Consider the following 17016-nt stretch of genomic DNA (forward strand, 5'->3'; position numbering starts at 1 on the left):
TTCTTCAAGTAAATAGATAGTATCTTTAAGCTACGCCTTGGGACAATCATGACTTTTTTTTTTTTTTTTTTGTAATTTTCAATGATTAAAAATAAATAACCTTGATTAAATCACACATGTATAAACACACACATACATTTCAATCTAAAATGCTAACAAATAATTCGATCCCATAAGACCTTCGTCACTTGATATCTCTCAAAGATTGTCATCATTTCATTCCAAAGAGCAGTCTCAGTCTTCATTTAAAAAATAATAATAATAATAAAAAAAACATTAACCGACTTCAACAAAAGCACTAAAAGCAGAAAATAATAAAAGAACTAAAAGGCAGAAGATATTAATAATAAAGCCCTTAAAAGCAAATATATATATATATATATATATATATATATATATATATATATATATATATATATAATAAAATCCTTAAAAGCAGAAAATATTAATAATAAAACCTTTTAAAGTAGAAAATAAACTTCAATAATTTTATATTAGATATTAATATTAAAACTCTTAAAAGCAGAAAATAATAAAACCCTTAAAAGTATAAAGTAATTCATTATTATTATTTACATAAAAACTTTGAAGTCTGTGTCAAGCCAAACAAATTAATACCTAATATAAAATTAGTTTTGATTATAATTTTATGAGGTATTAATTTGTTTGGCTTGGCATAAACTTCAAAACTTTTAATAGATAATAGCAATGAATTATTTTCTCCTTTTAAGCATCATATTATTATTATTATTATTATTATTATTATTATTATTATTATTATTATTATTATTATTATTATTATTATTATTATTATCTGCTTTTTAGTGCTTTTATTATTGTCTGCTTTTAGTGTTTTTGTTGATCCCCATACAGATACGAGGGAGTTCTACTTTAATTCGTGAGAGTTTATAGGATCAACTTTTATACGAATTCTGAACTAATGTAACAGTAGCCTCAATCGTAGACCTACGATTGATTAAAATGACATTTTATACTATACGGTATAGTAGTCTATATAACCTGGCTAATTTGTAACCAATTCGACTTAAGATAGGGCAGGGGCTCACCCATGGGGTCCACCGGATTTGAATTTTCTTGAAACACTTTATAAATCGAAATACAAGGGTAAGTCAAAAAATATCGGCAATTTTGACGTAACTCTTCTTACGTTGTTTATACTAACCTCCGTCCTAGTTTATTTTATTGTTATGCTATGAAGGTTTGATCCTAATTCCTCTTTTCTTCCTTTTGTTGTAGATAGATCATGACCGCTCCATTAGAAGTTTGCACAAAAAAAGGAACAACAAGGAGTGATCCGGTTTTTATGATCGGAAGGTAAATCGGGAATCGCGATCCATCAAAGACTTTCGGAACAATACGGAAACACTATCTTGCCGCAACGGAATGTCTACCAATGGATTGAAAAGTTCCAAAAATGGTCGCACAAGTACTACGCACGAGGAAGAAACCCGACGACCATCTACGACCACAAATGATGACAAGATTGAACGTGCACGTGACATGGTTCTGTTAATATCACTATTGTGCAGGAAGTCTTTTGATAGATTGCAGCCCCTGACACACCTTCCAACCACAAAAACCGGATCACTGCTCGTTATTCCTCTTTGGTGCAAACTTCTAATGGAGCGGCCATGATCTATCTGTAACAAAAGGAAGACAAATGGAGGAATTATGATCAAACTTTCACAGCATGACCACAATAGCATAACAATAAAATAAATGAGGACAGATATCAATATGAACAATGTAAGAAGAATTATGCCAAAATTGCAGATAATTTTTGACTTGCCCTCGTACATTTGTGCGCTTTCTTAATAAAACTATACTTATTCAGCAGAGAATTGATTGAAATACCACCAAGATTTGATTTTACACTTCATCTATAATCTTTGTTACATTAAAAAAAAAAAAAACAGTATTCTTCTTTTGGGATTTAGAATAACACAAGTTCAGTATTACGCTGATGTGGTGCCTTGTAGTATTTCATCTTCCAAACTTTGGACCCCTCGCAACAAAAATTTCTGAGTGCCCGCCTGCGACCGGGTAACGTAACCGAAGTCGGTCGTGAGTCAACGACGAACTGTATAATGTTATTTGTCAACATCCATCAGTTAATTCTGCAATCAGTGAATGGTATTTAAAAAGGGTGGGGTGAGACTTACATTGAAGTTGCACCACGCGAGCGTGACATAATGTAACGTGATATTACTTACCATGGGGGCAAAGGTGGAATAATGTTATTTGTCAACATCCATCAGTTAATTCCGCAATCAGTGAATGGTATTTAAAAAGGTGAGGTTAGATTTACATTGAAGTTGCACTACGCGAGCGTGACGTAATGTAACGTGATATTACCATGGGGGGCAAAGGTGGAATAAAAGAGCCCTGCGGGGCTTCTAAGCCGCTTCGCTCGCTCAGCTATGTTTCGTAGCGTAAGTAAATCCCCTTTTTTTATCAATAAAATTGTGTGTGCAAAGTGGACTAATACCCAGTGACATTACGTCAAGACCGGATGGTGCAATTCAATGTAAATTTAACTATACTCATTCAAAAATGTTAACTTCAAAAAAATAGTAGGTAGATTTGTTTTATTTTCAAAAGCCATAGCTAAAAGAATGAAATAAAAGTGTAATGAAATTTATTTTAGCTAAAAGAATGAAATAAAAGTGTAATAAAATTTATTTTAGCTAAAAGAATGAAATAAAAGTGTAATAAAATTTATTTTAGCTAAAAGAATGAAATAAAAGTGTAATAAAATTTATTTTAGCTAAAAGAATGAAATAAAAGTGTAATAAAATTTATTTAACATTTCAGCTTCTCGTCGTTTATCTGATCTGATTCGACAACCATATGACTTGTACAGAGCTGGAGTATTGGATGAATATTTTATGGGTCTTATGAATCAGGTTGCACAAGCTATGGACGATTCCGTAACGCAAGAGGTACGTACGTTCACTGAAAATCTGTTCGTACACTGTAAGAGTTTCAGTAAAGGTACACGAGCAGTCATTACGTCGTTAAAATACTGATCAGTGTTGGCAGATATGAAGATTAAAAGGTAGCGAAGTTGTGCTCGAAAAGTAGTGGATTTTAATTATTTCTAGCCTAAATATAAAATGTCAGATGTCTGGGTTGTCAGTGGTCAGGAGGCGACCGCAGTTTTTGGATTGTTGGCGGTGATGTGTTAAGAAAATCGCCAAATTATATCAGGGCCGGATTAAAGAAGGGGCTTAGGGGGCCTGTAGCCCCGGTCCTACAGGTGGACAGGCCTCTACTCTGATTAAAATCTCAACTGACTATCTGAAAAGGATCATAACGATACAATCATCACCATAAAATAAAATATGGCCAAAAATATGAAACATATTCCTTCCACATGGGTTAATCCGGTCCTGCATTAAATCAGCTGTAGTAGAACTACAGTGTTCAATGAACTGAGCAGGCAGTGATAGCATAAATTGGGCGACTTTTCGATTTCCAAAGAAATATGTGTGCTTAAGTCAGGTTTTGAGGTTCTGAAATATACTTTCTAAGGTTTACAGTATATTTATTCACTTTTATTCCTCACTTCTTTAATTCAGTTGCTATTTTTTTTTATCTGGAAGCCATGAATTTTCGAAGATTTGTTATAACTCCACTTACACATTACGTTAATATGAACAATATAGGAACACAATTAAATTTACGATGTTCATTTTTACACACTCCCGTATAACTATTATCCCCACACATTAACTGAGACAGCAGTGTGATCAGTGATATTGCATCAGCGCAAACTTAACAGAAGCGTAGTATTGCCAGATCTGGAGATTAAAAAGTACTAAAGGAAGAATTCAACTAGTATCGAAGATGTTAGTCTTAGTAAAACTGTTGTGCATTGTGAATAGAATACTTCACAAACAAAAAACTTTGGCTGTATTATATAAAGCTATTAATAGGTGATTTCATATATATATAAGTAAAAAAAAGTAGTGTATTCTTAAGAGTTATAGCCTGCAGATAATTAAAAATAGCCCAAAACGTAGCGTGTCGCCCAATTTGAAATTTTAGTAGCGAGGACAGTTAAAAAAAAGTCGCCCAATCCGCTACTTGTAATTACCTGGCAACTCTGATACTGATTGATATGCATCGTTTAATATGCATCATTACTGTTTGAATATCTGTTAACTGTTACTATGGGAGTTCGTCAGTGGCCGTTACGGCGAGTGCATCGTGTGTTGTGTGCTCTGTGAGGACGAGAGTTGAGTGGGCCTTTCTATACATATCCACTACCCTTACATTCTTTTTTCCATTTACACGTTCATACATTCCCGTCTTTTTTCAACACTTTTTTCCATTCATTTTACACTCCCACTTTTCTCTACCTTTTGCCCTGTCCATCTTGGCCTTCAGCCCTCTTTAACTGTTCGAACTTCTCTCCTGATTTTGACCTTTACCTTATTGTGTCGTACTTCTCTCCCGATTTGACTTTTTCCCGATTGTGACATTACTTTTTTTCACGTCTTTTTTACTTTATCATACTTATTACTTTGTATATGTCATATAGCTTTGTACTCATCTTATTACTTTTTATCATTTTTCTACTAATCAAATCATTACATTTTACACGTTAAATTATCTTTGTAAATTGCCGATAAGTCTTTTCAACGACAGTGGCAACGCTCTTTTGCGTCACTTTTGTGCCGCTTCTACAAACAAACTGTTATTATAAGAAAACTGCAGAATACATATCCACCACGTTTTCCTCTGCTAAACTTATTACAAATTTACAAGTATATTCTAACTTCTGCTCTAAATAATGTTGGTATTTGGAAAATATAAACATGTTGCAAAATTCAACAAAGGCTCTTATTTTGGAACAAATTTCTTTCTTTTCCTGTTAGCTATTAGGATTCTCGATCTTTATGTCTTTTTTTTTCGTGGCAGATATGCCTAAAGAGAAAAACTAGAACCTGTTTACAATGAAAGTTTCATGTATTTCTCTTATTTATTAGTGTGGGGGCACTCGGTTGAAGAAGTGTGAAACGCTTTTTCAGGCCAGTCACTCTGAGTGAGGTTTTCCTGGGTTTTCCTCATTCACACCAGGCAAATGCCGGGGTGGTACCTAACTTACAGGTCCCAGGCCGCTTCCTTCCTTCCCTTCTACCGAATAGTGTGCTCGCCGAGGGACGTCATCCCTCAAAACGTGACGGGCTAAATGGCCATAGATGCCGAAAGCCCAGAAATCTAAATCCTAAATCTTTTTATTAGTGTGTCGCATTGCTAAAACAAATACAGGACAGTCTCGTTTATCCGGACCTCCGGATAATCCGGGTCAGATTTGTAGACATTTTTCAAATTTAATGTTCACTTAGATAATAAGTTTTAACTATGATAGCAAGGAAGTAACTATAAGTACGCCAAAACATTCGCGTTTTGCTTTTATTAAATGTACATTCCTACATAGATTGTACAATAAATTATGGTAATACTGTACATAAAATGCTTTAAGGGTTTGTTTTGCTTATTACCCATATTACCTAGATTATCCGGATTTTCGATTTTCCGGATTCCCTTTGTACCAGTGAGTCCGGATAAACGATATTATACCGTATTTAAAGGAGAAAAAAGTTATCAAATATTTAGAACAAAAGTTTCTTATTTTCGTGCCTAGAGCAAAAATTACTTACAAATACGTAAGTTCTGTTCGTTTTAAAAAATAGAATTCGGTCTTAATAGGTAATTTCTAGTCTGTTTTGCATCGAAATGTTCAGAATTTCACTTTTACATTTCGACACATGAAATTTAGCGTGCTATGTTTTCGTTTCAAGATATTAGTACAGTCATGAACAAAATAATATATTATTTTATTTATAAATTATATATGAATTATGCTATTTACTTTTGCTGATTGCTAATCACCCTTAATGCTAATCTATTAGCTTATTATTTTTTTTCTAGGTGACGAATCATTTATTTAAGAAACCAGGTGCGAGATTTGGACTTGATTTAGCTTCGTTTAACATGCAAAGAGGTCGTGAATTTGGTTTGCCGGGATATATGGAATTCAGGTAAGGAAATTTAATAACTCGATTGATATCCTAAATATCCGAATGGATACTTTATCTAGTATCCATTATCAAGGACCACATAGATTTAAAACATATTCAGCAACAGGATCTTTATATACTTAAAGCTTCGACTTCGGTAGAAAGCTTCAACTTTTAAGAAACATAACGTATTTTCACAGCTCACTGTATTTTGAGGAGCTACCCTGTGTATGCGTGTACATAGTGTAGCCCCTAAAAATACAATGAGGTATAAGAATACATTACTAGATTAAAATACGTTTCTTAAAAAGTGAAGATTTCCGCTGAAGTCGAAGTCCTAAGGGTGTGAAAATTCTGTTGGTGAGTATATTTTAAACCTCTATGGTCCTTGATACGGGATACTCAATAAACATCCGAAATATTGGATGTTATTTCCTTAGGAATGCAAAAAAGGTTAGAAAAAAAGTTTATTTGGTAATATATTAGTCATTATAACTAACACTTGTTTTCAAGACCTTATATGCAGCACAGACTGTTGTGATGCCGTAAACTGCACACCCAGATTTCCAATCTATAACTAAAGACCTGGATATAGCTATTAGTTCACGTATAACATTTTACGGATATTATCTAGCATACTTTATAAACTAGCTATCTAGATTTCTAAGCTATGAAGATCATTTTCTAAATTTCCGATTACCAAGTTAATTTTCCAAATGAGGCATATGGATGTTCTTAAATTTTCGGCTCAGTTCCTAAATTTTCGACTACCTAGTTCACTTTTAAATTAGAATTATCTAGTTCATTTTCAAAATTTTTGGACCATCTACTTCACTTTCTAAATTAGAAATATATAGCTCAATTCCTAAATTTTGGATTATGTAGTTTACTTTCTAAATTAGGATTATGTAGTTCATTTCCTAAAGTTTGTTTAATCTAGTTTACTTTCTAAATTAGGATTAGGTAGCTCATTTTCTAAATGTTGAATTATTTAGTTCACTTTGTAAATTAGGATTATCTAGCTCACTTTCTAAATTTTGAATTACCTAGTTCACTTTGTAAATTAGGATTATCTAGCTCAATTTCTAACTTTTGGACTATCTTGTTCATTTTCTAAATTAGAATTATTTAGCTCACTTTCTAAATTTTGGACTATCTAGTTCCTTTCTAAATTAGAATTATGTAGTTTATTTTCTAAATTTTGAATTACTTAGTTCACTTTGTAAATTAGGATTATCTGTTTTATACATAAAGAGAAAAATGGACGTCTGAACAGGAACTCGAACCAGGACTCTTCGGCAAACCATGCCGATGCTTTAACCACTACTTATCCAGTCCGCTCCCTGAACAGCCATACATTCCGTGACTCTTTAAGTTGTGTGTGCATATAGTCACTTTCTAAATTTTGGATTATTTAGTTAACTTTCTAAATAAGTTAGGATTATTTAACTTACTTTAGAAATTTTGAGATTCTAGTTCACTTTCTGAGGTTTGGGTACAAAACCTCGCGGCCAGAATCTCGCGGCGACAACCTCGCGGACCAAAACCTCGCCTGGCCTAAACCTCGCCTCCCAAAACCTCGCGGCCCAAAATCTCGCCGGGCCGAAACCTCGCCTGGCCAAAACCTCGCCGCCCAAAACCTCGCGGGACAAAATCTCGCCGGGCCAAAACCCCGCCTGGCCAAAACCTCGCCGCCCAAAACGTCGCGGGTCAAAACGTCGCGGGGCCAAAACCTCGCCTGGCCAAAACCTCGCGGGCCAAAATCTCGTCGGGCCAAAATCTCGCCGGGCCAAAACCTCGCCTTGCCAAAACCACGTCTTCCAAAACCTCGCGCCCCAAAATATCGCCATACCCAAAATCTCGCCTGACCAAAATGTAAATGTTCCAAGAGATGATAAGGATGACGGTATAAAAGACGCTGTTTCAGAAGAAGTATCACGGGTATTTGACCAAGTCCCGCGATACCATATGAAAATTCTATTTCTGTATTAGAGGATTGCAATGTGAAGGTAGGGCGACAGGATGTTTTTAAACTGGTTATAGGGAAAGAAAGTCTGCATAAGGAAAGTAATAACAACTAACGGGGTTAGTTTCGAGAACTTTAGAACATCTAAAAACTTAAAATTTTAGCAAAAATCTAATAATATTTATGAAAGTATGAAATAATACATGAGTTTTTACGACGTCCCTTGATTATGTCCTGTAGATTAAAGGAGACGTAGATGACCAGGATGAAGGAAATAATCGAATAAAGAAAGTGGGAGGAAACGGGAATAACCCGAGAAAGCCCACGCACACGATGTTTTATATATTATTATTATTATTATTATTATTATTATTATTATTATTATTATTTGTAATGTGGAATTGCATATTAAGAAACTCATTGGGTAAATTTTAAAGAAAAGTTTCATTCGCGGCGAGGTTTTGGCCACGCGATGTTTTGGCCCGGAGAGATTTTGGGCAGCGAGGTTTTGGCCAGGCGAGATTTTGTCCCGCGAGGTTTTGGGCGGCGAGGTTTTGGCCCGGCGAGATTTTGTCCCGCGAGGTTTTGGTCGGCGAGGTTTCGGCCACGCGAGGTTTTGGGCGGCGAGGTTTTGGCCACGCGAGGTTTTGGCCCGGCGAGATTTTGTCCCGCGAGGTTTTGGCCGGCGAGATTTTTGGCGGCGATGTTTCGGCCGCGAGATTTTGTCCGTATACCCTTTCTGAATTAGGATTGTCTAGTTCCCTTCTTAAATTTTGGATTATGTAAATCACTTTCTACATTAGGATTATTTAGCTTACCTCCTAAATCTTTTATTATTTAGTTCACTTTCTAAATTATTATTATCTAACTCATTTCCTAAATTTTTGATGTTCTTTGTTGTTCTTAAGACATTTATTGAACTTCAAAAGTAGTGGAGAGAGCGGCGCAGACACTGAACTGTCACGTCAGTACAGAATTAAATTGGTTGATGCAAAATTTTATGTATACTGAAAAGGAAAGTCATTCAAGCACGTTTTAATAATTATTTTTTTTTTATATATACATCAAGTTACGTTCAGACATTTTTCTTAAACATCGTAAGTACTTTTTAGAATGTTTCACTACTTGAAAATTTCAAATAAATATTGTTTATATTATTTTTCAGAAAATTCTGCGGTCTTCCCCCAGCAGATGGATGGCAAGAATTGTTCGGATCAATGACAAATGAAACTATCAACAGATATTCCTCAATATATCAGTAAGTTTCTACTTTCTCGTTTTGAGTGTAGAGCACTTTGTATTTCGTAAGAAGATATTAGAAGAAAAAAAATAGAACGTCATTATTTTTTATGGCAAAACATGTTTACTTATAGTTTGTTCAGTTACATCATTTCGATATATTTACTATTGCATTATGCATGTACGAAGGAGGATGTTTGTCTAGTTACATAGAGAACTATGTTTTCAGCGAATAGTTCTATATTTTTTAAAATTAGTTTGTCACGAAGAATTTACTATTACATCATTATCTATGAAGCAGAACGCTAGTTTGCGTAGATACAAAAGGAACTGTTTTCCATAAATAGTTATTCTATATTTTGTTCAGTTTGTGATGATTCACTTACTGCTATAATGTTCAAGTATGAAGTAAGGCATTAGTTTGAGTAAATACAAAAAGAAATATGTTTTTTGTTAGTAGTTGCTTTATACTCTCTTTAGTCTATGTGTGACGATAAACTTAATATCATAATTATCACTGCATTGCGAGCGGTGATAATAATTAGAAATAACATAACTAAAAGACTAATAGTCTCTGCAAGAAACAAACCACATCACTAGGAAGTACTAGGCATATTTTTAAAATTCTTTTTAAGCATTTTTACCTATCCATAATTTCTTTCCTATGGTTTAAATCCTTTTCGAAGTGTGCCTAGGCTGAAGATAAAGACGATATTCTTCGAAAGTACTTCCTAGTGATGTGGTTTGTTTCTTGTGGTGACTATTAGCCTTTTAGTTACGTTATTTCTTACTATCACAATATTCATCTGTGTAGTATTTACAAAGAAAACTGTGTTCTCCATAAATAGTTGTTCTAAACTTTGTTCAACTTGTATATTCTAAACATTATTCACTATGAAATAAGAAGTTACTTTGACTGGTTACAAAGGGAATTATGTTTCCCATATAAATAGTAGTTATATTTATATTTTGTTCAGTTACTTCTTACCATATATTAATTCTTACATTATTCACTTATTAAGTAGAATTTTACTGTGGCTAGTTACAAAAGAAATAGAAAATGAAATCTGTCAGTTTTACGTCCCACTGTTATGCCGCGTAGACTAAAGGAGACAGTGATGATAAGATTGCAATGATGAAATGAGGAAAGGGAGAATAAGGAGGAAACACGCGCACACGGTATTTGTCAACCACAAACAAGACACACCACGCACCAGAGATGAACGCTCTATTACGAAACCACCCCGACCACGCTAGTTATAAAGGGAACTATGTTTTACATAAGCAGTTATTCATAATTTTTCAGTTAGTTTATGCTGATATACTTATTATTACATTCTTCACCTATAAAACAGGACGTTTGTTTGGCTAATTCCAAAGGAAATTATGTTTTCTGTAAACAGTTATTTCAAACGTAATTTATTCTTCCGTAAAACAGCTGAAAAGTGCTTTTTATTTCTAAATTATTATTTACATTCCAAATTATTGGATTACTTAAAGCCATCACATAGTGCAAGTTAATTAGGTACTATTTTTCATTTGTTGATTTGCATATTTTCATAACTTTTTCAATTAGTTCATAGATACTCATAAAGGAGCTTAATGACAGACACAAAGGATGTAATTAAAAATTCAAGAAGTGAAGGAAAAAAAAGCTTAAACATTTAAATCAGCTAGCAACTAAATTTTACGAAAATATAATTATTTATGCCAGAAAAAACGCATTTTAACTGTAAATGTGTTCTAGAGAAGAAAAATATTTGAGGCCATAAGTATTGAATAAGTGTAAAATTGGTACTATTTTTGGTACTACTTTAGTATGATAATTTGAGGGAGTATATTATACTCATAGATCATGAAGGATGGATCTCTTTGCATGTTGTGCATCACCATAACTTAAGTAGTTGTTAGTATTTCGTATAACGTGGTTGAAAACATTCTTGACTATTGGCGAAACTACACAAATCTTCAACTTCGTTTTGGTTAACAGGTACTTAGTTAACATGCAGCATACAGTTAAAACAAAGTTTTGTTATATCAGCATGCTATATAAAACTCAACATACGCGTACAATTAAAGCCTTTTGTATGCTTTAGACACTTTTCTATAGGTCATTCTCTCACTACTTCATAAATAATTCAAGATAACAATCCCTTGTGCAAATTAATTACAAACGGAAATGTTTCGATTATCATGACTACTATTGTTTCGAAAAACACTGCAATAATTGATTCCGCGACAATCGGGATAAACAATGCGTGTATAATGAATGATCATTACCAAGGTTTTTCAAATCTATGAATTAAATTTATTTATGAAGTAAGAAAGGGGGAATCAAGATGGCGACCAATAAGCTAAGTATAAGAGGGTTTTGCTCTAATTTTTGTTACTATTTTAATTTTAATCAATTTTTACTTTAGTACAGATTATAATTTGATACAATTATAGGAATATTTAGAACACTTTAATTATGTTTGCCGCCCCTTATCCCCCTCAAATACATATTTAATAGTGAGAAACAAATCTATCTTTAACCGGTCATTCGTCCATCTTGGACTGGCCATTTTGGAAAAACAATTTTACATATAACAATTTTTAGCGAGAAAGTCGACTTGGCTTATGTGGCTGTGACTACTACTAATTATTATTCATCATAAGAGGACGAAAACGGGAATAAAAGGTGAAAAGAGAAATATTAAACGTCTTAAATAAAAAATGAAGGGTCACTTAGATTCTTAGATTATTCTTTGGTCACTGAGATTATTCTTTGATCTTTATTTATATATAAGGAATGCATATACAACAATTATTCTTGCTTGGACAAAAATTAGTGTAGTTCAGTCTTTAAGATCTTTTTATACTTTTTCTTCTCGTAAAACTCGGTAGCAACGGAGGGAATTTTCACGGTAACTAAAGAGGCATCAAGATGGCATAAAGAGTTGTTTGGGTATAGTGTTGTACGATTTTGGGGAATTTTACACGATATATTTATTTATTCATTTAATACTGCCGTAATTAATCATAGATCGCCTTTAATATAGTAATGAAAAATATTATCATTCATAATTAACATTTACTTAGAAACGAGGGGAGACTTATTTCTTAAAAAATCAAGGAGAAAGAAGAATCTTCTAGAACATTAGTAAACATATTTTATAAACGAAACTAAGAACTCTGAAAATTTTAGTAACTGTTATAACTTTATAGCATTATTTATTTCTTACATATATAACTAAAAACTTAAAATCAAGAATCTAAGGATATAAATAACTTAATTCTAATTAAGATTGAAAAATGTGGAAACAATCTAGTTTGAAAATTGTTGACAGAGTTTATTATAATCTTAGGTAATTAAAGACATTGCGCTAGCAAGACAAACTTGACTTATGAGACAATTAGATAATTTGTTAACAGTATAGTTACTAAGGACATATCTACTACCATAAGATGATACTAGAATATAGTTTGATTCAATTAGAACATTTGTGTCATCAATATGGATTTATATTCGCAACTTTAAAAAAATAACACCTTATAGGCGCTAAATTTCCTAATTTCCTGAATAATTTCAGTTTCACTTGTACTACTCCTCGTTGGATAAACACGAAGTGCTACAAGAGCGCTACCTGGAGAGTAGATACTTAAGCTAAATGTAATTATGATTCCATATGTAGTTGGTTTCATCCTGCGACCGCGATAATTCGAACTGGGAGCGCAATAATTGTAACTTTGGTATCAAATTATAAACAGCGACAAATCGATAATCACGATAATTGAAATATCCCTGTAATACTGGACATCGAAGCATTAATTGTATTTCAATTTCTGAAAATATTAAGGCAACTCCAATCTAATTATTCCTAATGTAAAATGTTGCAGAAATAAGATAGGAAATAGTTTGTTTGCACAAGGATTATTTATTTATTTATTTGATAGCATTCGTTTCGTTTTCAGGTAATTTGTACAAAGATTTAGTTAATAATTATCCTAAAATTAGTAAAGAATCAATGAACTAAAAGGAACAAAAGAAGTCTTTACTAGAGATTAAACTGTGTAGTGGAGTCAATTTTAGATATTTGGATTATGAATAAGCTTAACATAAGATATTGTTATTAATTTTTCTTATTGTTTCTAAATAGACATCCGTCAGACATTGATTTGTGGTCCGGCGGCGTTTCTGAGCGACCATTGCCAGGAAGTATGGTAGGTCCTACGTTTGCTTGCATCATTGCAACACAGTTCAGCTATTCAAGAAGAGGAGACAGGTTTTGGTATGAGTTGGGCAATCAGCCATCATCATTTACGCCAGGTAAATATTCTACATTGATCATTTAGACCATAATGATAATGGTCTTGTCGAAAAAAGAAAGATAAGAAAAAATCGTGTAAATACCTTTTTTAAATGGTTAATCAAGTGTTTAAATTGTTCCGAGTGTTTAATATGTTTCTTCTGTTTTGACGTCTACGTATGTGGGAGTCATCCACTACATCAATAAATCTGTCATGCTACACCTATATTCTTCCACCATATTCACGCAACTATACATAGAAAGTTTTCGAATTTATCATGAAATAAAAACATCAGTTGGTAAAAAAAAATCATACATGTTCATCACATTTTTTATGTACAGTTGGATGATCAGGTAAGTTTTAGAATAAGATTTTCATGTATTTAACATATACAAACAAACACATACGTTTTCGTATATGTAAAATACATAAATAAGGTTCTTTTACTAGCAGATTTAATACTGGATTAAGGAATAAGTTCGTTAAGTATTATATATGTAGTATTGGATTCTATGGTTCAGAGACATGAATCTTACGGAAGTTAGAGAAAAAATATTTAGAGCTTCGAAATGTGGTGTTGAAGGAAGGTGGAAAAGATAAAATGGAAAGAATGAGTAACAAACGAAGATGTTTTAAAACGGATAGAAGAGAAAAGGAGCTTTAAACTAGCATCCTTCATAGGGTGGCAAATTGGATTGGATACATCTTGCGAAGAAATTGTCTTCTTCATATCGCCATAGAAGGAAAGATACAACGAAAGCGAAGAATATGAAGAAGAACACAACTGATCATGAATTGAAATAGAAGAAAATATTGGGAGTTAAAGAGGAAGCTGAAGATCGAGAAAAGTAAAAGAAACATTTCCAAGTCCAAACCTTTAAAAAAATCACTAGTCCCAGGATGCGTATCATTGTTCAGAGTATATATGTCACCATTAAAAGTATACGTGTAACTATTCAGAGCATATATGTCATTATTAGAAGATGCATGTCACTGTTCAGAGTATGTGTCACTATTAGAAGTATGCGTGTCAGTGTTCAGTATGCGTGTCACTATTAGAAGTATGAATGTCACTGTTCAGAGTATGTGTCATATTAAAAGTATGCGTGTCAGTGTTCAGTATGTGTCACTTAGAAGTATGGATATCACTGTTTAGAGTATATGTGTCACTATTAGAAGTATTCATGTCACTGTTCAGAGTATATGTGTCACTATTAAAAGTATGCATTCATTGTTCAGAGCATATGTGTCACTATTAGAAGTATTCATGTCACTGTTCAGAGTATATGTGTCACTATTAAAAATATGCATTCATTGTTCAGAGTACATGTGTCACTATTAGAAGTATTCATGTCACTGTTCAGAGTATATTTGTCAGTATTAGAAGTATGCATGCCACTGTTCAGAGTTTTAAGCACCTACGGTACCTCCTCGTCTTGACATAGGAATTTTCTATTTTAATAACATCCATCAATTGAAGCCTCTTTTGCCTTTCCCTCTTTATTTTCTCCTGCCACCGCATCTTCTAGCACATCCTCTCATGATATACAGTTGCTTCTTAGTCAATGTCTCAACCAGTTTCTAGTCCTCTTTTCAATTGCCTCTAAAATTGTTCTTGTGTTTCCTACGTTTCTTAACACTTTCTCATTCTTTTTCGGGTCGACCCAGCTATTTTTTTTAATTTGTAACTTATATTAATTTATACTTCTAATTTCGTTTTGTCTTATACGCTCGTATAACGTAAAATTAGTCAAAGCCCTATATATTTGTTGGAGAAATAATTAGTAAATGCAATTCATGAAATCCTTCATTAATATCCCTTTCATACAGTCTCACTTTTTTTTTTTTATGTTAACATTCTATTTATTTTAGAAAATATTAATTCAAATATATGAGTCTTCCGGTTCCAAAACGGCTGTTGTCCATTTACAGAAAACCCCAGAAAACTTAGAGAAAAAATGTAGGATCTGCATCTTTTGTACAACTGGGAATACTTCAGTGTATTCATGTGAAAAACTTGAACATCCTCAAATATTTCCAGTTCTGCAAAAAGCATCGATCCAAACAGTTTTTCTAAGTTTTTCTAAGTTTTTCTATGATTTTCTGTAAATAAACAAGAGCCATTTTGGAACTAGACGACTCATATATTGTAGTAAAGCAATAAGCCAGTTTATAATGTATTGATTTACTTTTATATATCAATTATTGTATATCTTTTCTTATTCCAAGTATATAATGCGTTATATTTTCTCTTCGTTTTAGAACAACTTCAAGAAATCAGAAAAATCAGATTATCTCGACTGATATGTGACAATACAGATCTTATAGATACAATTCAGGTGTACCCAATGGTACTGCCAGATCACGAAATGTAAGTATAAAAATAAAATGTTTTTATTTTTAATACAATTTTTCTTTCATTATGTAACAATGTGTAACAGCTGGCATAATAAAACAAAACGAAATTGTGATTACCTAGTTTCCGTTGGAATATCGTGTTCTTGCATGTGCAAGACAAACGTTTATATAACCGTACAATTAATTTTTGCTCGCGATCATAAGCCCCAACTATTGTTTTTTTTAAAAAAATTGAATTTCATTGTGTGAAATTAGCTGAAAATGAAAATACTACTTCTATAACTACTATAAGTTTAACTGTTTTTTATTCGATTGTGGACATTTATTAACTATGCTGCGAAAAGTAATATATTTTGCCACTTGTTGCTTCAAGGTGTTTCTTCTGTTTTTGCGTCTACGTATGTGGGAGTTATCTACCACCTCAGTAAATCTGATATTCTGCACATTTGTTCTACCATATCAGTAAATCTCACATTCTGCATCTTTCTTCTTGTATCACCTCAGTAAATCTGACAATCTATGACCTCAGTACCTGCGTTTGTCCACCACATCAGTAAACTGACAAACTGCACTTTTGTTCTTATAGCACCTCTGTAAATCAGGCATTCTGCATATTTGTTCTTTTACCACCTCAGTGCATCTTATATTCTGCATCTTTATTCTACCATCTCTGTAAATCTGACATGCTGTACCTTTGTTCATCTACCACATAACTAAATCTGACATGCTGCACCTTTGTTCTTCTACTACCTCAGTAAATCAGTTATTCTTCATTTTTGTTCATCCATCACATCTAAATCTGACATTCTGCATCTTTGTTCATCCACCACATTAGTAAATCTGACATGTTGAACCTTTGTTCATCCACCAGCTCAGTAAATCTAACATGCTGCACCTTTGTTCATCTATCACCAGTAAATATAACATTCTGCATCTTTGTTCATCACCACATCAGTAAATCTGACATTCTGCATCTTTGTTCATCCACCACATTAGTAAATCTGATATGTTGAACCTTTGTTCATCCACCAGCTCAGTAAATCTAACATGCTGCACCTTTGTTCATCTATCACCAGTAAATATAACATTCTGCATCTTTGTTCATCACCACAT

At 33.1% G+C, this 17016-nt stretch overlaps 1 protein-coding gene across 1 annotated transcript in view; it reads left to right on the forward strand.

The window, feature by feature from the left end:
* cysu (peroxidase homolog) overlaps positions 1 to 15916 on the forward strand; it is a gene marked incomplete at its 3' end in the record, with an annotated part of 322966 nt that extends 307050 nt beyond the window's left edge. Inside the window, 5 exon segments of the mRNA XM_081756057.1 lie at positions 2836 to 2963; positions 5962 to 6071; positions 9182 to 9274; positions 13395 to 13564; positions 15808 to 15916. Of these exon segments, the coding sequence (XP_081612183.1) occupies positions 2836 to 2963; positions 5962 to 6071; positions 9182 to 9274; positions 13395 to 13564; positions 15808 to 15916 (610 nt within the window).
* Between the last annotated feature and the right edge of the window lie 1100 nt (positions 15917 to 17016).

Source organism: Thermobia domestica, chromosome 4 (genome assembly GCF_964235325.1).
Source record: "Thermobia domestica chromosome 4, izTheDome1.hap1.1, whole genome shotgun sequence".
In the NCBI taxonomy this organism is placed as follows: domain Eukaryota; kingdom Metazoa; phylum Arthropoda; class Insecta; order Zygentoma; family Lepismatidae; genus Thermobia; species Thermobia domestica.